Raw genomic sequence first — 15,517 nt, 5'->3', positions numbered from 1 at the left:
TGAATTTCGGTACTAAGACGAAAACTTTAAATCGGATATATATATTTTTTTTATTTAAATATAAATTAAATAATATTTATTAATTATTTGCACCCTTTGGTCACATCCTAGCAGTAGCCAAAATCTCAACAGATGTCAGTTGTATTTTATTTTCCCACATTAGTAGACTTAGCAATTCCACTGTTCACAACTTTGCAAAACATGCACGACATGTTGCGGATTTAAAGGTGTGGATGGAGGACGTTCCTCCACACCTCTATTCTGCATTGTTAACCGACCACGGTTGATTTTCTCTAATGAAATTACAGTCTTGTTTCTCAAAAAATAATTATTATTATTATTATTTAATTATATATTTATACTATAATTTAAGGGGCTTCCCCCTATTTGGGATCTTTTCTCCCATTATTTGAGAGTTTTAATGGAAGGAATGTACTTTCTATTCCTTTATTTGAGAGTTTAAGTGAAAGGAAGTGAAATGGATAAGAGAGAAAACTCATTCCTATTTATTATCTTAAAATCTCAAATTTTCATTTTCTTGAAACTGGAAGGGAATGAAATTAGATTTAATAAATTTTTTACTAAAACTCTCAAAATACCCCTATATATTCATCCGTTTATTTTAAAATAAGGGTCTAATGGTAATATTGTCATAAAATGATTCAATTATGTTCCTTCTGTGTTACTCCCAAACAAGGTTACTTACATTCTATTCATTCTTATTTATTTATTTTCCTCTATTTTAAAACATCCAAATAAGGTTATTTAATTTCATTCTTGTAGGGGCGGTTTTTTTTGGGGCCCAGGCCCAGCAAGTAAGTGGATCTGGCCCAAAAATCCCCCAACAATGAATTTGTAGAGAGTGGGTTACCAAGCTAGGACTGGATGAAGTGAACGTCAGTTAGACGTACGCCATGCAACGTGTTGAACGTGAGAAGATTCCATTTTTGGTTTAAGGGGATATCGATCCGAGTAGACGTATAAGTGCACTTCTTGCTCTATTTACAGACTACAGAGTTCTTTCACCTTTCTCTCTCTCTTTTTCTTAATTCTCCGATCCCCTCTTCATGGGGATCTCCTTCTCTTATATAGCCTTCTTGAATTGATAAGAACCTTACACTTGTTAGCCATCTGGACCTTCACTTGAGTACCTGTCTCATCGGACATCTCCCTTATCCTTCTGTGAGTTGCACTGGCCAATGTAATACTGTTCGCCTGTCTTCTCCACATTAATGCGGCTGAAAAGGTAGCTTTCTTGCATTTAATACGGTAGTAGTGGCTTCTCCCTGATGTCTTACATTCTCCTCTTTCCTGCTGCGTGAGGCTCACCCTCCTACCCACGTTCACCTGGATGGGTTCTTCACTATGGAGGGGATGCTTACTGGGCCCATATTTGCGTGTCCGAGGAGGCATTCCTCCTCGGACGTCTTCTAAAACGAATCAGGCTCAACAGGGTTGGGCCAGAAGTCACTTGGGCCCCTATTCCCTATAGGGTCATGGTTAGGCTTCGTGTGGGTTCCCAGGCCCACTGTTAGTTTTGGGAATTTCACCCCTACAATAGTCCCTCAAAATTCCAGCTCCTTCTTTCTTGTCCGAGGAGGAAGGGCGGGATTTTGACATTCATAGGATTATCTACTGTGGGTCCCTGCTTCACTTGCCCGGAAGTATGCTTCTCACGTGCCTCATTTATGATGGGGGTGGTTGATGACCCATGCGGCGCTAATTATTGCTTTTAGCGGTTTTATATATTTTGATCCGACGGTTGGACGCTAGATCAACGGTTGGGATAATTTCCGTTTCCCTAGGCGGGAGTATGTCTGTCCGGCTTCTCCTGGATACATGAGATTTTCAAAAAGCATTCCCTTCTCATTTTTGGACAAGCACTCACGCACTCAGAGCACTCTCGCACTCACCCTTTTAAAGCGTTCAAGCCCTCGCAGTCGTCCCCTTGAAGATTTCGTACAAATTCCTCACCCGTAAGTGTACGTTCCTTCTCCATTGCCTTTTTCCCGCATTACTCCTTAAATAAATCGTCTTCGCGTCACCTAGGATTAGGGGGATGGGTAAACTTGACAAATTGGTAAATTCCACGGCCGATATGGAGGGCTTCAGGGCCAAATACCGTATTCCGCCAGAGGTAGGTCTAGAGTATTGTCCTCTGGAGGAGGTCATAATCAAGAGGAAAACGGGGGAGGTCGCCATTCCAGTGAAAGCCTTTGTGGAAGGAGGAATGACCATCCCTATGGGGAGGATAACTAGGGATTATTTGCGTGGTCATAGGTTGGCCCTTCACTAATGCGTCGCGAATATGTTCCGGATCCTGGGGTGCATAGAGGTCCTGAACAATCAGATGAACCTCGGTCTTACATAGCATGACGTGGTTCATTTATATGAACTGCACAGCCTCGGCGACTCATATTACTTGAAGTCTAGGTCCGATGAGGTGAGGTTGATATCCTGCCTTCCCAAGTCCAACAAAGGCTTGAAGGACGACCTTTTAATCGTCTCCAGACGGTGGCACGACGGTCTTCACTGTCCAGTCAAGGCAGGAGAACCAGGTGGGGCACCATAGAGTTAGATCCTTTGGAAAGGATCTTAGTTTTGATCTTTTCCCCTTTTTCCTTTTTTATTTCGATTCTGACTTTACTTGTTTGCCTCCTCGGACTAACATATCCCTCTCTTCGGATCTTGCAGACAAGAAGCATACGACTCCTCGGCTTAGTTTGGTCAACGTCCAGGCACTCAACTTCCTTCTAAGGTCGGAGATTTACGTGAGTACAGATGGGCAATTGCGATCTGCGCCTCTGATTTTGGACTACGTGCCCTTTACTCGTGCTCCAGTAGAGCCCGGCCAAGCAATTAGGGCAGGTAGTCTGCTATTGGCACGGATAGACGTCTCCGTACCAGGCTTTCTTGCTTCGAGAGATTTACCCCCCGTCCAGCTGCCTGCTCAGCGTGCCTTTCCCGCAGTAGTTATCCCAGAGGAAGAAGCTGGTTCCTTGCACTCGTCTTTAGAGGATCAGATAGACCAGTTTCACTTTGCCGAGGAGGGAAAGGTGTCGGCCGGGATAGTAGAGCTCTCGGATTCTGATTTAGATCTAGACCGTGCCTCGGCAGCCCCTGACTTGGGTTTAGTAACTGCACAAGTTAGTACCAGCCAAGAGCCTGAGGAAGAAGAAGGAATGGAATTAAGACAAAGGTCTGGCCTTAGGGGCCTTCTTGCCAATAGGAACAAAGGGCAGTCCTCCAAGGATGCCTCAAAGGAGCAGCCGACCTCCAAAGCTCCTCTTCCTCCTCCTCCCACATCGGATGTGGCACTGCAGCCTATGCCCAATTTAAGGCGAAAAAGGCCTGTGGGGGAGTTGGAGGAGGGTGAGGTTGGCCAAGAAAAAGCCAAAACTCAGAAGAAGGGCAAAGAGACCAAGGAGCCCAAAGAGAAGAGGACCAAGTCCATTGACAGCCGAGACGAGGCGGCTATTCGGAGGGAACAACAGATATGGTCGCCGCGGCTCAAACTGGATGGCGCTCCAATTTCTTGGGATGCAACCCTATGTGAATCCCAACGACGGGAGGCATCATTCTTAGCTGAGGCCCTGCAGCAGCCTCTTTTTTTGCCTCGCGACATGAAGGGGCTCCGGGATACTCAGCAACCAGAACTCTTCATGTCGCTGAAGAGGGACATGGCCATGGTAAGCGAAAACTTTTACTATCTCGTTCTCTTGTTACGCATCCATTTATTCACCATTCTTTTTTATTAAGCTTTTATTTTCCTGGTGCAAGTTACTCAACAAATCTTCGTTGCTGAGGAGTGGGCCAAAAAGGCACGTGAGGACCTTCATAATGAGGCTCAGTCCCGCCACATGGACTACTGGCGACCTCAAGAAGGAAAACGATAGCCTGAGCCATGAGGTAAAGGAGACAAAGAAGAACCATGCAAGCACGGAAGCCGGCCTTAAAAACGCTACTAAACAGGCTGAGGATCTACGCCTACAACTCCATCAATCCGAGGAAAATCTCACGACAGAGAAGCAGGCGGTTTCAGACCTCAAGTCTGAGCTTGCAAAGGTCAAGGGAGAGGCCCGATTGGCCAGGGAGGTGGCCAAGAAAGCAGTGGCAGCCTCTTATGATCGCGGGGTCAAGGACACTGAAGTCAGGCTAGCCGAGGAGGTGGCTACCGTATGCAGGGAACACATCACCTTGTCTTGGGGTGTGGCCTTGGACCGGGCGGCAGTCCCAGCGGATTCCAATCTTAGGAAAACTGAGAACATCTTTTTTCCTGAGGACGTTCGTGAGATCCCTGACGAGGTCGCGACTGAAGTGCCTCTCCCTACGAAAGCTTTAGCCTCGGACTCCGCTGTGCCTGAAACTGAGGATGCGCAGCCGGCCGTGAAGGGCAAGTTGTCCGAGGACAGTCTTTCAATCAGGGAGGTTGTTGCACAGGCTAAGGAGACTGTTCCGGGGCCACAGCCAGCAGACGACCAAGCTGGGCCTGCTCAGGGATCAGATTTAGGAAAGTAGTGTAGAATCTTTCTTGTTAGATCTTTCATACTTTGTTCTGTTTACCGGTTGTAAAAGGATCGCTTTTGGGGATTTTAATGAAAGATGTCGTTTCCTTTTCCTCTTGTTGTTTTACTTTCTCTTCTGTTTTTATCATAAATGGATGTTTATTCTTCCCTTAACTGCTGAAAAACAAGCATGAATGAATGACTGTATAAAGAATGATAGTCAATAATTTAGACAGAATTGCTGCGAGGCTAATTTCCCCCAAGTCCGTGGTCCGAGGAGCCAGGCAGGACTTGGGTTCTGTTTAACACTTACTGAAAATCGCTTCGTGGTTAATTTCCCCCAAGTCTGTGGTCCGAGGAGTTAGGCAGGACTTGGGTTCTGTTTAACACTTAGTGAGAATTGTTGCGAGGTTAATTTCCCCCAAGTTTGTGGTTCGAAGAGCCATGCAGGACTTGGGTTCTGTTTAACAATTAGTGAGAATTGTTACGAGGTTAATTTCCCCCAAGTCTGTGGTCCGAGGAGCCATGCAAGACTTGGGTTTTGTTTAACACTTATTGAAAATCGCTTCGTGGTTAATTTCCCCCAAATCTGTGGTCCGAGGAGCCAGGCAGGACTTGCGTTCTGTTTAACACTTAGTGAGAATTGTTGCGAGGTTAATTTCCACCAAGTCTGTGGTCCGAGGAGCCATGCAGGACTTGGGTTCTGTTTAACACTTAGTGAGAATTGTTGCGAGGTTAATTTCCCCCAAGTCTGTGGTCCGAGGAGCCATGCAGGACTTGGGTTCTATTTAATACTTATTGAAAATCGCTTTGTGGTTAATTTCCCCCAAGTCTGTGGTCCGAGGAGCCAGGTAGGACTTGGGTTCTGTTTAACACTTAGTGAGAATTGTTGCGAGGTTAATTTCCCCCAAGTCTGTGGTCCGAGGAGCCATGCAGGACTTGGGTTCTGTTTAACACTTAGTGAGAATTGTTGCGAGGTTAATTTCCCCCAAGTTTGTGGTCCGAGGAACCATGCAGGACTTGAGTTCTGTTTAACACTTATTGAAAATCGCTTCGTGGTTAATTTCCCCCAAGTCTGTGGTCCGAGGAGTCAGGCAGGACTTGAGTTCTGTTTAACACTAATTGAAAATCGCTTCGTGGTTAATTTCCCCCAAGTCTGTGGTCCGAGGAGCCAGGCAGGACTTGGGTTCTGTTTAACACTTAGTGAGAATTGTTGCGAGGTTAATTTCTCCCAAGTCTGTGGTCCGAGGAGCCATGCAGGACTTGGGTTCTGTTTAACACTTAGTGAAATTGTTGCGAGGTTAATTTCCCCCAAGTCTGTGGTCCGAGGAGCCATGCAGGACTTGGGTTCTATTTAACACTTATTGAAAATCGCTTCGTGGTTAATTTCCCCCAAGTCTGTGGTCCGAGGAGTCAGGTAGGACTTGGGTTCTGTTTAACACTTAGTGAGAATTGTTGCGAGGTTAATTTCCCCCAAGTCTGTGGTCCGAGGAGCCATGCAGGACTTGGGTTCTGTTTAACACTTATTGAAAATCGCTTCGTGGTTAATTTCCCCCAAGTCTGTGGTCCGAGGAGCCAGGCAGGACTTGGGTTCTGTTTAACACTTAGTGAGAATTGTTGCGAGGGTAATTTCCCCCAAGTCTGTGGTCCGAGGAGCCATGCAGGACTTGGGTTCTGTTTAACACTTAGTGAGAATTGTTGCGAGGTTAATTTCCCCCAAGTCTGTGGTCCGAGGAGCCATGCAGGACTTGGGTTCTATTTAACACTTATTGAAAATCGCTTCGTGGTTAATTTCCCCCAAGTCTGTGGTCCGAGGAGTCAGGTAGGACTTGGGTTCTGTTTAACACTTAGTGAGAATTGTTGCGAGGTTAATTTCCCCCAAGTCTGTGGTCCGAGGAGCCATGCAGGACTTGGGTTCTGTTTAACACTTATTGAAAATCGCTTCGTGGTTAATTTCCCCCAAGTCTGTGGTCCGAGGAGTCAGGTAGGACTTGGGTTCTGTTTAACACTTAGTGAGAATTGTTGCGAGGTTAATTTCCCCCAAGTCTGTGGTCCGAGGAGCCATGCAGGACTTGGGTTCTGTTTAACACTTATTGAAAATCTCTTCGTGGTTAATTTCCCCCAAGTCTGTGGTCCGAGGAGCCAGGCAGGACTTGGGTTCTGTTTAACACTTAGTGAGAATTGTTGCGAGGTAATTTCCCCCAAGTCTGTGGTCCGAGGAGCCATGCAGGACTTGGGTTCTGTTTAACACTTAGTGAGAATTGTTGCGAGGTTAATTTCCCCCAAGTCTGTGGTCCGAGGAGCCATGCAGGACTTGGGTTCTGTTTAACACTTAGTGAGAATTGTTGCGAGGTTAATTTCCCCCAAGTCTGTGGTCCGAGGAGCCATGCAGGACTTGGGTTCTGTTTAACACTTATTGAAAATCGCTTCGTGGTTAATTTCCCCCAAGTCTGTGGTCCGAGGAGCCAGGCAGGACTTGGGTTCTGTTTAACACTTAGTGAGAATTGTTGCGAGGTTAATTTCCCCCAAGTCTGTGGTCCGAGGAGCCATGCAGGACTTGGGTGCAGGACTTGGGTTCTGTTTAACACTTAGTGAGAATTGTTGCGAGGTTAATTTCCCCCAAGTCTGTGGTCCGAGGAGCCATGCAGGACTTGGGTTCTATTTAATACTTATTGAAAATCGCTTTGTGGTTAATTTCTCCCAAGTCTGTGGTCCAAGTCTGTGGTCTTCGTGGTTAATTTCCCCCAAGGAGGAGCCAGGCAGGACTTGGGTTCTGTTTAACACTTAGTGAGAATTGTTGCGAGGTTAATTTCCCCCAAGTCTGTGGTCCGAGGAGCCATGCAGGACTTGGGTTCTGTTTAACACTTAAGTGAGAATTGTTGCGAGGTTAATTTCCCCCAAGTTTGTGGTCCGAGGAGCCATGCAGGACTTGGTTCTGTTTAACACTTATTGAAAATCGCTTCGTGGTTAATTTCCCCCAAGTCTGTGGTCCGAGGAGCCAGGCAGGACTTGGTTCTGTTTAACACTAATTGAAAATTGCTTCGTGGTTAATTTCCCCCAAGTCTGTGGTCCGAGGAGCCAGGCAGGACTTGGGTTCTGTTTAACACTTAGTGAGAATTGTTGCGAGGTTAATTTCCCCAAGTCTGTGGTCCGAGGAGCCATGCAGGACTTGGGTTCTGTTTAACACTTATTGAAAATTGCTTCGTGGTTAATTTCCCCCAAGTCTGTGGTCCGAGGAGCCAGGCAGGACTTGGTTCTGTTTAACACTTAGTGAGAATTGTTGCGAGGTTAATTTCCCCAAGTCTGTGGTCCGAGGAGCCAGGTAGGACTTGGGTTCTGTTTAACACTTAGTGAGAATTGTTGCGAGGTTAATTTCCCCCAAGTCTGTGGTCCGAGGAGCCATGCAGGACTTGGGTTCTGTTTAACACTTAGTGAGAATTGTTGCGAGGTTAATTTCCCCCAAGTTTGTTGTCCGAGGAGCCATGCAGGACTTGATTTTTGTTTAACACTTATTGAAAATCGCTTCGTGGTTAATTTCCCCCAAGTTTGTGGTCCGAGGAGTCAGGCAGGACTTGAGTTCTGTTTAACACTTATTGAAAATCGCTTCGTGGTTAATTTCCCCGAAGTCTGTGGTCCAAGGAGCCAGGCAAGACTTGGGTTCTGTTTAACATTTAGTGAGAATTGTTGCGAGGTTAATTTCTCCCAAGTCTGTGGTCCAAGGAGCCATGCAGGACTTGGGTTCTGTTTAACACTTATTGAAAATCGCTTCGTGGTTAATTTCCCCCAAGTCTGTGGTCCGAGGAGCCAGGCAGGACTTGGGTTCTGTTTAACACTTAGTGAGAATTGTTGCGAGGTTAATTTCCCCCAAGTCTGTGGTCCGAGGAGCCATGCAGGACTTGGGTTCTGTTTAACACTTAGTGAGAATTGTTGCGAGGTTAATTTCCCCCAAGTCTGTGGTCCGAGGAGCCATGCAGGACTTGGGTTCTGTTTAACACTTATTGAAAATCGCTGTACAGTGACACGGCGTCAAGCATGGTGTCTTTCATTAATAACAATACCTTTTCAGGTTATTTACATTTCATGGACGTGGTACTACATTTTCGTCCAAGTCTTCTTTAGTCCATTCACTATGATTTTGTTGATGGCTTCCGCTTGTCCATTACCCTGTAGGTAGTCCGGTGTGGAGTATCGGTTGATAATCCCCAGCTCATTACAGTATTCTCTAAAGGCTTTGCTGTCAAATTAGAGGCCGTTGTCCGAGGTCAGGGTGTGCGGGGTCCCGAACCTAGTGATAATATTTTTCCAAACAAATTTCTTGACATCGACGTCCCTGATGTTTGCCAGCGCCTCGGCTTCGACCCACTTTGTAAAGTAATCGGTGCCGACGAGAAGAAATTTCTTGTTCCCAGCTGCTTTGGGGAACGACCCTAGTATGTCTAGGCCCCACTGTGCGAATGGCCAAGGGTTGGACAGCGGGTTAAGTTCTCCGCCCAGCTAATGTATGTTCGAGGTGAACCTTTGGCATTGGTCACACTTCTTCACATATTCTAGAGCCTCTTTATGCATGCTCGGCCACCAGTAACCCAACGTCATGGCCCTGTGGGAGAGGGACCTGCCCCCCGTATGGCTTCCACAAATCCCTTCATGTAATTCCTCCAGGATGAGTTCCGTAGCCCCTGGGTGCACACACAGCAAGTATGGCCCCGAGAACGAACGTCTGTAAAGTTTGGAGTCCTCGGACAGCCAGAATCGAGAATCCTTCCTCCTGATTTTGTCAGCTTCAACCTTATCGTCCGGTAAGGTGTCGTGCTTTAAGAACAGCACCAGAGGGTCCATCCAGCTAGGCCCTGCCCCGACGTTGTGTACCCGAACACCGTTGGCCTCCTCTGTTGTTGGACGGCAGAGATCTTTAACTAAAATAACCCGCGGAAGGGGCTGAGCCGAAGAGGTGGCCAGTGTTGCGAGAGAATCAGCATGGGTGTTCCCACTCTTGGGTATATGCGTTAATCGGAAGTCACCGAAATGGGTCTGTAGGTGTTTAGCCCAAGCAAGGTACCCTTGCATTCTTTCATCCTTCGCCTCCAATTCCCCGTTTACTTGTCCCACAATGAGTCTCGAATCCGAGAATATGCTTGCGCATTTTCCACCTAATTTCCAGATCATCGACATCCCCTCCAACAGTGCCTCATACTCGGCTTCGTTATTCGTGGCCAAGAATCCGAGCCTCAACGACTTTTCTATGGTTATCCCTTCGGGAGAGACTAGAACGAGCCCCACCCCTGAGCCCCTTTGGTGTGCTGCACCATCGATGTGTGCTCTCCACCTATTGTGCTCACGTTAAGAGACTGTGCTGACCAGTTTCCCATCAGCACTTGGTGACCCCGACATTTCCATCCCTTCTAAGGTGGGCTCCGCGAATTCAGCTATTAGATCGGCGAGGACCTGACCCTTTATGGTGGTGCGAGGCATGTATCTAATGTCAAAGGCGCCCAGGATTGTTCCCCACTTAGCTATTCTACCAGTGTAGTCGGCGCTGCGGAGGATTGATTTCAGTGGAAGTTGAGTTAGCACAACTACTGTATGTGCCTGAAAATAGTGGGGGAGCTTCCGCGTGGCTTGTACGACGGCCAATATAGCTTTTTTGAGGGGGAGATACCGGGTCTCTGCCTCCTGCAGCGATTTGCTTACGTAATACACGGGCCGCTGCGTGCCATTGTCTTCTCGGATTAGCACTAAGCTCATCGCATGAGAGGCTACTGTGATGTATGCGAACAACACCTCGTCGGCATCGAGACTGGACATGATCGGTGGTCGGGCGAGGTATTCCTTGGGCTGTTGGAAAGCTAAAGCACACTCTTCAGTCCACTCGAAGCCTTTCCACTTGTGCAATAGGAGGAAAAAAGGCCTGCATCGGTTCGCTGAGCGGGAGATGAAACGGCTTAAAGCAGCTATCATGCCGGTAAGCTTCTGGACCTCTTTGGGATTCCGAGGAGGCTGCAAGCTATGAATGGCTCTTATTTGGTCAGGGTTAACTTCAATTCCTCGGTGGGTTACCATATAGCCCAAGAACTTTCCTGATCCCACCCCAAATGAACATTTGGATGCGTTCAGTCGTAGCTTGTACTTTCTCAAGATTCGAAACACTTCACCGAGGTCTCTGATGTGGTTGGCCACCAATTTGCTCTTTACTACCATGTCATCTAAATACATTTCAACGGTTTTACCCATCTGCTGTTCAAACATCCTAGTCATCATCCTCTGATAGGTCGACCCGGCATTCTTCAGGCCAAAGGGCATCACCTTATAATGATAGTTGCCAACTGGGGTGACAAAAACGGTTTTTTCTTGGTCTTCGGCGTCCAAAAAACTCATTCGGAGGTGTCCGACAGTCGCATCTACCAATCGGTCTATCCGCGGCATTGGGAAAGGATCCTTCGGGCAGGCCTTGTTTAAGTCCGTGAAGTCTACGCAGACCCGCCATTTCCCGCTCTTCTTCTTTACCACGACTGTGTTTGCCAACCATTCGGGGTAGAATACTTCCTTGATAGCCCTAGCATTCTTCAATTTTGCGACCTCTTCTCTCACAGCGTCTGCATGTTCCTTCGACGGGCACCGAGGAGGTTGCTTCTTTGGTGTTATGGCCGGATTAACATTAAGGTGATGGCATATGAGATCTGAGTCAACCCCGGGGGCTTCATAGGGATCCCAAGCGAATACGTCCTCATTCCGTCGAAAAAAATCAATTAGCGTTGACTTCTCCTGTGCTGGTAATTCCGAGCCGATCTGAAAAAACCTCTTAGGGTCTGATCCGACGAGCACGTTCTCCAGCTCCTCACAGCTCACCTCTATGGCCGGTCCTCCACTACCTGCAGTTGGGACCGGGGTCATTGATTGTTATAAGTCGTTCCCGGCTGAAGTAGAAGGTTTGCTATTTGGTCATCGTGAGATTGCCGACACCATGCATTGTCTGGCCATTCCTTGGTTCCCTAATATTTCTTTGACCTGACCTCCTGATGGATACTTCACTTTTTGGTGCAAGGTTGACGACACAGCCCCTAGTGCATGAAGCCATGGCCGGGCCACAATAGTTGTGTAGGGGGAGTATGCATCTATGACAATGAAGTTCACTTCCACTACGTCTGAGTCTGTTTGCACAGGCAGCCTAATCATGCCTTTTGGGATGACGATTTTTCCTTCAAAGCTGACCAGGGGTGAATCGTATGGCGACAGGTCTTCCTGCTTCAAGTTTAGCCCCTTATACAAATCCGGGTACATTACCTCCACGGCGCTGTCTTGATCAACTAACACCCTTTTCACGTCATAACCTCCTATTCTGAGCGTCACGACTAGGGCATCTTCATGGGGTTGAATAGTTCCTTACTTGTCTTCCTCCGTGAACCCGATTAATGGCGGGGCACTCACTCTGACTCTCTTGGATTCCCTTTCGTTTGGCTCAGTCGGGAACCTGCCCACTGACATTACTCTGAAAGGGCTAGAACCAGTCCTCCCAGGTATTGCAAGAATGACATTTATTGTGCCAATGGGTGGCCTCAATGTGTCTTGTCTGGTTTCGACATTTGACTGTTCAGGGAGGTGCAATAGATGCATCAGCTTTCCTTCTCGGACAAGCCGATCCAAATGGTTTTTTAGATTCCTGCAATCGTCGGTGGTGTGACCGGGCTCCTGATGGTATGCGCAGTACAGATTCTGATTGCGTTTTGAGGGGTCGCCTGCCATCCTGTTCGGCCAATGAAAGAAGGGTTCGCACTTTACCTTCTCCAAGATCTTGTGCAACAGTTCTCGGAACACAGCATAGACTGCCTGAGCCCCAGTGGGTCCGGACTGTTCCGCGTAGTCCCTTCTCGGCCTGTTATTGCTGTTAAAGCAGTCCGACCTGAAGTCCCTCCTCTCCTGAGGGACAACCTTCACTTTACCCTTCCCCATCTGCTGGTCCTCCTCAACCGTTTTGTACTTATCTATCCTGCCCATGAGTTGGCGCACGCTGGTGACTGGCTTCCCAGTGAGGGACTTTCTTAAGCCATGCTCTGTCGGCAGACCCCTTTTGAACGTACTAATGGCGACGTCATCATAGTTTCCTTCTATCTCGTTGTACATTTCCCAGTATCTGTCCGAGTAGGCCTTCAGCGTTTCTCCTTCCCGCATGGACAAGGATAAGAGGGAGTCGAGGGGCCGAGGGACTCTAGTGCTGGTGATGAAGCGGGAACCAAAAGCCTGCGTCAGCTGTTTAAAGGAATCTATGGAATTCGGTGGGAGGGCATCAAACCATTTCATCGCCAGGGGTCCCAAGCTGGATGGAAACACCTTACACATTAACGCCTCGTCCCTGGAGTGAACGGCCATCCTCTGGTTGAATTGGCTTACATGCTCCACTGAGTCAGTCCGACCATTGTATATGGCAAACGTTGGCTAATTGAACCACCGAGGAAGCACTGCCCTATCTATTCTACGTGTGAACGGCGACTGGGAGATGCGATCCAGGGCCTTGCTCATGGCATCATTGGCCAGGCCTTGGTAAGACGGGCTTTTATGGCTGCGTTTGTGAGGCCGTTCTTCCTCATAGGAAAAAGTCTCGCTCGGAGGGGTTCTTGTCCTTCGCCTGTACTCGCCATCCTCATCACTACTAGTGTCCGAGGCGGGTGGAGGACGTTTTTGCTGCGCTCGACGCAACTTCTTCTTCAAATCATCAATCTCTTGCTGTAGAGCCTTTCGCTCGTTCTGCTTATGTGATGCATGATCTTTCCCTATTGAGCGACTTCTACTCGTGTGAGAGGTGTTCACACTGCCCTCTCGTTGATTATCTTGGTCCTTTCCTCGTTCGAGATTTAAAAAGTTGTCCTGCCGTTGAGATTTTGCACGTCCAGTTTGGCGCGGACCTGATCCTTCCATCTCTTACTGTTTCACTTGTCGAGACACAAGTTCTCCTCACAGACGGCGCCAATTGTAGGAGTGGTTTTTTTTGGGGCCCAGGCTCAGCAAGTAAGTGGTTCTGGCCCAAAAATCCCCCGACAATGAATTTGTAGAGAGTGGGTTACCGAGCTAGGACTGGACGAAGTGAATGTCAGTTAGACGTACGCCATGCAACGTGTTGAACGTGAGAGGATTCCATTTTTGGTTTAAGGGGATATCGATCCGAGTAGACGTATAAGTGCACTTCTTGCTCTATTTACAGACTACAGAGTTCTTTCACCTTTCTCTCTCTCTTTTTCTTAATTCTCCGATCCTCTCTTCATGGGGATCTCCTTCTCTTATATAGCCTTCTTGAATTGATAAGAACCTTACACTTGTTAGCCATCTGGACCTTCACTTGAGTGCCTGTCCCATCGGACATTTCCCTTATCCTTCTGTGAGTTGCACTGGCCAATGTAACACTGTTCGCCTGTCTTCTCCACATTAATGCGGCTGAAAAGGTAGCTTTCTTGCATTTAATATGGCAGTTGTGGCTTCTCCCTGATGTCTTACATTCTCCTCTTTCTTGCTGCGTGAGGCTCACCCTCCTACCCACGTTCGCTTGGATGGGTTCTTCACTGTGGAGGGGACGCTTACTGGGCCCATATTTGCGTGTCCGAGGAGGCATTCCTCCTCGGACGTCTTCTAAAATGAACCAGGCTCAACAGGGTTGGGCCAGAAGTCACTTGGGCCCCTATTCCCCATTGGGTCATGGTTAGGCTTCATGTGGGTTCCCAGGCCCACTGTTAGTTTTGGGAATTTCACTCCTACAATTCTATTCCATTCTTTTCCATTCATTTCCCTTGCTTAAATACATTCAATTTCATTCTATTCCTTTATGATCATTCCATTTCATTCCCTTATTAATTCTCAAACGAAGCCTAAGTAAAGACAAAACTAAAGAATAATCCGATAAAAATATAACCCTAACTCTCACTAAAATATTATCTAAAAAATAGGGTCACCCTCCTATTGATTTTCAAATTACTTTATCCACTTACTAGCCTCATCACACATGCTTTGCACGTGCGGATGAGTTTTTTTTTTTTTTGGTCTAATATCATAATTTGCCCCCTTTTTATTTATTATTTTGGATAAGTTTGTTTGAAAACATGGATAGAGTGTCCTATTTTGTAGATATTTTAAGTTTAAGATATATTTTTACCGGGTTGTACTTAAGTTTTTCCCCTATTAAACATAAAGTTTAGAGGTATTTCTGAACTACAAAAAATTTCAATCCAAATAAGAGAAGTCCCTTAAATAGTAGTATAGATAAATTAGATTTTCAAAATAAAAATTATATAAAAAAAATAAAGACACTAGTATTTTTTTTTTTTTTTTACTATAAAATAAGACCACTAAACTCAACGTTTTCACCTTCTTTTTTTCCCCTTTATCAACAGTTTAACGTTTCTCTCTCTTATTTTTTTGGGTTTCCATTCTTCTAAATTCTAATCTCACCTTTTTTTTTTTTTTTCAAACTCTTCTTCTTTATTTTTGAATATATAAAAAAGGACGATTTTTAATGTACTCCATTTTTTTCTTTTTAATGATTTATTTATGTTGGTGTTTGAATTGTTTTCTCTTCACATCTATTTGTACTGCCTTTTTTTTTTTTTTTTTTTTTTTTTTTCATTTTAACGAATGTATTTTCTATGTCTAAAATAAAAATTACTATGCATGTGGTTTAATTGGATAGAAGAGAGAAACGCCTCAAATTGAGAAAAATAGAAAATTATGACACTAAACCCAAAAAAAAACCCTCATCGCATACACGAAACACGTGTGATGAAGTTAATATAATTTAAAGCTTTTCAAATCTAGATAGATATTTTCCGGTAGATATTTATAATTTATAAATATTTATAAATAAATGAAACATGATTTATAATAACAAAAAATATAATATAATTAAAATAAAATTTAAAGTATAGAATTAATAAAACCTAGTTTATTGTAAGCAAAATTGCAATTTTATTGAATGATGTGATCACTTTATATTCTAAACATGCAAAAATAATTATCACATAACTCAATAAATCAAT

At 45.8% G+C, this 15,517-nt stretch overlaps 1 protein-coding gene across 1 annotated transcript; it reads right to left on the bottom strand.

Moving 5' to 3' along the window:
* Window positions 1-11,882: 11,882 nt before the first annotated feature.
* Window positions 11,883-12,494, bottom strand: LOC115985688. Its single transcript, XM_031108605.1, has one exon. It carries the CDS (start codon window positions 12,492-12,494, stop codon window positions 11,883-11,885), a length of 612 nt encoding a protein of 203 aa, XP_030964465.1.
* Window positions 12,495-15,517: the final 3,023 nt, after the last annotated feature.

This window comes from Quercus lobata, chromosome 4 (genome assembly GCF_001633185.2).
Source record: "Quercus lobata isolate SW786 chromosome 4, ValleyOak3.0 Primary Assembly, whole genome shotgun sequence".
Classification (NCBI taxonomy): Eukaryota; Viridiplantae; Streptophyta; class Magnoliopsida; order Fagales; family Fagaceae; genus Quercus; species Quercus lobata.
This window is presented reverse-complemented; position numbering and strand designations above follow the sequence as displayed.

What these genes read in the sequence shown, in the direction of transcription:
- LOC115985688 (XM_031108605.1), bottom strand. Translation starts at nt 12,494, where the DNA reads ATGGGCAGGATAGATAAGTACAAAACGGTTGAGGAGGACCAGCAGATG.